Source organism: Pteropus medius, unplaced genomic scaffold (assembly GCF_902729225.1).
Source record: "Pteropus medius unplaced genomic scaffold, Ma_sr-lr_union100, whole genome shotgun sequence".
Lineage (NCBI taxonomy): Eukaryota > Metazoa > Chordata > Mammalia > Chiroptera > Pteropodidae > Pteropus > Pteropus medius.
The window spans coordinates 17,451,824-17,457,575 of record NW_024349800.1 but is presented as its reverse complement, the minus strand read 5'-3'; the positions used below and the strand labels follow the sequence as shown (position 1 = coordinate 17,457,575).

At 52.3% G+C, this 5,752-nt stretch overlaps 1 protein-coding gene across 1 annotated transcript; it reads left to right on the top strand.

The window, feature by feature from the left end:
• Positions 1–1,057: 1,057 nt before the first annotated feature.
• Positions 1,058–3,804, top strand: POU4F1 (POU class 4 homeobox 1). The gene is made up of 2 exons (XM_039886939.1): positions 1,058–1,541; positions 2,193–3,804. Exons 1-2 carry the CDS (start codon positions 1,419–1,421, stop codon positions 3,333–3,335), a joined length of 1,266 nt encoding a protein of 421 aa, XP_039742873.1. The 5' UTR covers positions 1,058–1,418; the 3' UTR covers positions 3,336–3,804.
• Positions 3,805–5,752: the final 1,948 nt, after the last annotated feature.

Below are 5,752 nucleotides of genomic sequence, written 5' to 3'. Positions count from 1 at the left end.
CTTTTTCTATAAAATTACTTGATCTGTCTCCTACTGAAAAATACATATACAAGTAGAGATAAAAGAGGAAGAAGACAAAACGATGGAAGGGAAAATGAAGTTCTCTTTTGGACATTTTATTCCCTTTTCTCTGAAGCTATTTCCTTCTCCTAGAGTTTCCAAGATAAAGTGTGTGTGTGTGTGTGTGTGTGTGTGTGTGTGTGTGTGCGTGCGCGCACATTGAGGAGAGGAAAGGATCCCAACTACAGCCTGTTAACTATTTTTCCTTTTGTTTACTAGAAGCCTCAGATCATGCGGAGCTCGTTTGAAATGTGGGTTTGTACACAGTTAAAGGAGACAAACAATAAGAGAAATGAACAATTTCAACAGCCATTCCCGAGTAGAAAGCACACGCTCCTTGTGGCTCCTAAGTGGCTGTCACTGTCGGTGCCTGACACAGTTATAATCACAAAAACAACAACAACAACAAGGTATGCGGAGGAAATTAAATTATATGGAAATCAATAGCGCCTGACTGCTTCAAACAAATGTCTGTCATCACGATTATTCTTCAAGAATCTATTTATAAACCTTGAAAGAAACAGGTTCTTGCAGCAAAAGACAGCATCTTCTGCATTTCTATGTTGTTATTTATACTGTATACAGAAGAATGCGCGGGCATAATTTAACATACAAATGCCCAGCTGTATACATTATATAACAGCTTGTTAGACATCCTGGAGAGGCGGTGTGCCTAAGTAATGCGCATATATTCAGGGCTTGCGCTGGGGCGGGGGTTGGGAAGAGGGGAAACCTCAGAGCTTCAAGCGAACAGCTTGTCTTCCTCTCCTTAAAAGATGCCTACACTCAGACAATAGCTGGCTCTTTGATCTTTCCAGACCCGCAGTGGGAAAGGTGAGGCGTACAGTGCGCATGCCCGGGCAGCTACAGGTGCATCACCTGCGCTGTCCTTGCTGGTGGTCACTATAAGAGCGGCTCCCACGCGCCGGTCCCTGCCTGGTAAGCGCGCGCGCGCGCGCGCAGACGCACGGCGCCGCTGAGAGGGAGAGCGCGCGTCAGACAGACGAAGACAGCTGATGCCTGTCAGCGCGGCGGGGCCGCGAGCTCTCGCGAGAGCTCCCCGGGCCGGCCGCGAGAAGTGGGGCTCAGGTGTTAGAGGAGTGCATCCCGTCCGCGCGCGGGGCTAGAGCTCTTGGAGAAGTGGGATCGCGAGGCCGGCGCGCCGCGCTCTGCGCGGTCAAAGGGAGCGCGGGGCGGCAGCGGCGGCAGCAGGAGCAGCAGCAGTCCCCTACGCGGCCGCCGCCTCCGCGCCGCCAGCCGCCGCGGCTCAGCCTCCAAAGGGAGGCCAGGATAGCCGGCGTGCGCACTTTCCCGCGGACTTTCGGACTGTTTGTGGATTTATATGCCAAGCCATCAAGATGATGTCCATGAACAGCAAGCAGCCTCACTTTGCCATGCATCCTACCCTCCCTGAGCACAAGTACCCGTCGCTGCACTCCAGCTCCGAGGCCATCCGGCGGGCCTGCCTGCCCACGCCGCCGGTAAGCGCCCCACGCCCGCGGTCCCGGCCCGCGCACCCGCCCCCTCCCCGTATCGGAGACGCTGCATGTTGGGTGCTGGTGTGCGCAGAGAGGTCCCGGTGCGGGGATTCGAGGGCAGGAATTTTTAGAGGAATCCCGCTGCTTGGCACGTTTTGTGCAGCGGCGCTAATGTCGTGTTCCTGTAGCCCCTGCCTCCGTGTCAGGCGTCTGCGATCAGAGTGGGGAGCGCTGGGGCCGTGACTCTCGACTTTCCTCCACTTTCTCTGTTAATTCAGTGCCTCGAAGGGCGATCTCTGCGTGTTCGGGTGCGCGACACGGGTTCCCAGCTGCGAGTTACATCTCCAATTCTTCTTTCCCCCCTCTTTTTTCGTCTCCCTCACCCATTCCCGGAATGTGTTCCTGTGTTCCCTTCTCTCCACATCTGTCTTCCTCCCCACACTCCCGACCCTTCTTGTTTGTACCCCTTTCTCATCCCCAATGTGTCCCCCATTCCGTCTTTCCCCTTCTCCGCTATCCCCACCCTGCTGTTTTGGTTGCTTTGTGTTTGTCCTTTGCTTGTTGTGCTTTCTGGCTTGTGTGTGGTTATGTTTTGTTTTGTGTTTTGCTTTTTTGGTTTTGTGGTTTTTTTGGTTTGGTTTGTGTCGCCTGCAGCTGCAGAGCAACCTCTTCGCCAGCCTAGACGAAACGCTGCTGGCGCGGGCCGAGGCGCTGGCGGCCGTGGACATCGCCGTGTCCCAGGGCAAGAGCCACCCGTTCAAGCCGGACGCCACGTACCACACGATGAACAGCGTGCCATGCACGTCCACGTCCACCGTGCCGCTGGCGCACCACCACCACCACCACCATCATCATCAGGCGCTCGAGCCGGGCGACCTGCTGGACCACATCTCGTCGCCCTCGCTCGCGCTTATGGCTGGCGCGGGAGGCGCGGGCGCGGCGGGCGGCGGTGGTGGCGCCCACGACGGTCCGGGGGGCGGCGGCGGCCCGGGGGGCGGCGGCGGCCCAGGCGGTGGCGGCCCCGGGGGCGGCGGCGGCGGCGGCGGCCCGGGGGGCGGCGGCGGAGGCCCGGGCGGCGGGCTGCTGGGCGGCTCCGCGCACCCGCATCCGCACATGCATGGCCTGGGCCACCTGTCGCACCCGGCGGCGGCGGCCGCCATGAACATGCCGTCGGGGCTGCCGCACCCCGGGCTGGTGGCGGCGGCGGCGCACCACGGCGCGGCGGCAGCGGCGGCGGCGGCGGCGGCCGGGCAGGTGGCGGCGGCGTCGGCGGCTGCGGCAGTGGTGGGCGCCGCGGGCCTGGCGTCCATCTGCGACTCGGACACGGACCCGCGCGAGCTCGAGGCGTTCGCGGAGCGCTTCAAGCAGCGGCGTATCAAGCTGGGCGTGACGCAGGCCGACGTGGGCTCGGCGCTGGCCAACCTCAAGATCCCGGGCGTGGGCTCGCTCAGCCAGAGCACCATCTGCAGGTTCGAGTCGCTCACGCTCTCGCATAACAACATGATCGCGCTCAAGCCCATCCTGCAGGCGTGGCTCGAGGAGGCCGAGGGCGCGCAGCGCGAGAAAATGAACAAACCTGAGCTCTTCAACGGCGGCGAGAAGAAGCGCAAGCGGACTTCCATCGCCGCGCCCGAGAAGCGCTCTCTCGAGGCCTACTTCGCCGTACAACCTCGGCCCTCGTCCGAGAAGATAGCCGCCATCGCCGAGAAACTGGACCTCAAAAAGAACGTGGTGCGGGTGTGGTTTTGCAACCAGAGACAGAAGCAGAAGAGGATGAAATTCTCCGCCACTTACTGAGGGGTGTGGGGGTGCCGGGTGGGACGGACCGGGGAGCTGAAGGGGCATTGTGGGGGCTTTTCCCTGGCCTGCTTCCCCCCGGATTTGGAGTGTTCGTTATCCTGCTTGCATTTGGAGAGTCGCTCCTCGGGCGCTCTCTTCCGCCCCCTTTCTGCTCTCCTTGCCCTTACCTTCCCCCCAGCCTAGACTGGGGTATTGGGTGTGGACACTGGAAAGGATGGCGGGGAGAAGGAGCATTTGGATGAGCGGGGAGTGGGGTAAGGAAAGCGGAGACTGGAGAAGAGGTTTCGAGGAGCAGGAAGGTTCTAGGGGTTAGGGTGGGGGGAGACTCGGGAAGGGTAGGGAAATGAACTGTTTTGGACCAGAGACACTTATCAAAATCTCCTGGGGACCAAGTATCTATGTACAAAAACAAACCTACCAACCACCAAAAACTAAACGAATAAAGACAAACTAAAACAAAACAGAACAAAGGCAAATGAATATGCTTTAGAAATTTAACTCCAGGGAGTCGTATTCTGCAGCTTCATTTCCCCCTAAAGAAGAGAAAAAAAGAGCACTACCATGATTTTCACTGACCCAACTCTACACACACGAACTGAGTCAAAAACCGAAAACCAAACGATTTGGAAGGCGAGGTTCTGGGTAGCGAAGCTAGTAGTTCTGTGTGTTTAATTTTTCCTTCGAAGTCTCACCTCCACCCCATTCTGTCCTGTTTGATTTATTTTCTGCTTTCCAGTGAGACTCCGATGGCTGCTTTCCATTGTCAGAAAGTGAGTAGGGTAACAGCTGAAGGAGGGAGGCTTGACTGCCCATTTAGGTAGAGTCCAAGTTTTCCAGTGACCTGGCCTGTACTCCTGAAGCCTGGGCACAGTTGGGTAGGGGTGTTTAGGGAGAGAGAAAGAGTCTGAGCTGACTAAAAAGCAGAACTTAGGAGCTACGAAATAGATATGTTATTCTAGGAAAATAAAACAATTTAATAAGATTTTCTTTTTGCTCTTATATCTAAGATCTAGAAACAGACTATTCCAAAAGCTCCCCGCCCTTCCCGGCCCCCCCGCCCCCCCATTCACAGAACATGCTTACCATTTAATTTATTTTTCTGAGTGTGGTTTATTTTAACTTACCTACTGAATTTTATTTCCTATTGATTCAAATAGACTGACAGGGTGGAAGACACTAGGGGAGATACTCTGTCCCTTTTTCTCCACAGAACAAGACCCATCTAGATCTTCCAGGTCCCCTTTCCTCTCTTGGAGAAGATGAAAGCATTGAAATGTTGAGAAGTTTCTGCTTTCAGTTGCAGTAGGACTTGGCTATGAGAAAAAAAAAATCAACTAAATCCCAAATGAGAAGAAGGCAGTTTAAAGTCCTTCATTTGCTTCAAAAGGGTCTGCATGTTGGGTGGGGGTGGGGGGAAGCAGAACAACTGTGTTTCATTATTATTATTATTATTATTATTATTAATTATGATTATTATTCAAAAGTAATTTATTGCTGGGGATAAACATTGGGTAGCAAAAACTTTAATTTGCACTACCAGTCTCCCAAATAGAAAATCATGTATAGTATTCATAGTAATAATCGAGGTACTTTATGAACTGCTGATGGATTAAAAAATGAGAAAGACAGTTGAAGGTGGTTAGGTAAAATGCTTGCTTGGTGCACAAGACACTCTTTTGATCTTGTGCATGGAGATGGTTTAGTACCATCCTTTAATAAGAACTAAAAAATTGAAAACAAAAGAAATGGGAAAAGAAGAAAACCTGCCATTTAACAAGACTGAAATCATGCATGATCTGAAAAGTACAGAAAGAAACACAATTAGGTTTCACTCTGGTTAGATATTATTTATTTAATTATGTGGTATATCATTGTTTGCAGCGCAAACATTCTATGCATTTGAAACTGAGCACTAAACTGGGCTAGCTTTCTGATAGACCGTTTTGTGGATAGTGTGATTCACAGTCTACTGCCTGTTTTCACCGAAAACACAACATTCTTATCATATTCTTGTATTTAGAGGAAAAGTAAAAAAGGAAGATTATTGTAAATATTTTCTTTAATACACACACTCACACAGTGGTTATAAACTGCCAGTGTTAATCTGAAATGTCTTATGGGTTGATCTACCTGTCCATGTATGTCTGCTGAGCTTTCTCCTTGGTTATATCTTTGCTCTATTTTCTTTCCCTTCCCCACTTCTATCAGAACCATTTCTGTGCGCCCAAATACAACAGGGAGATGTGTCCCAGTACACTTACAAATAAAACATAACTGAAAGAAGAGCAGTTTTATGATTTGGGTGAATTTTTGTGTCTATACTGGGCCAAGTCCTGGTAGAGAGGATCAGCAATGAGACTCAATTCAACCAAAATATAGGGGAGGATGTTGAAGAAAGGGGGATAAGAGGAGAA

Excerpts from the sequence above, each read along its gene's own strand:
- POU4F1 (XM_039886939.1), top strand. The coding sequence starts at position 1,419 with ATGATGTCCATGAACAGCAAGCAGCCTCACTTTGCCATGCATCCTACC. Across the intron at positions 1,542-2,192 it reads CCTGCCTGCCCACGCCGCCG|CTGCAGAGCAACCTCTTCGC; the intron begins GTAAGCGCCCCA and ends TGTCGCCTGCAG.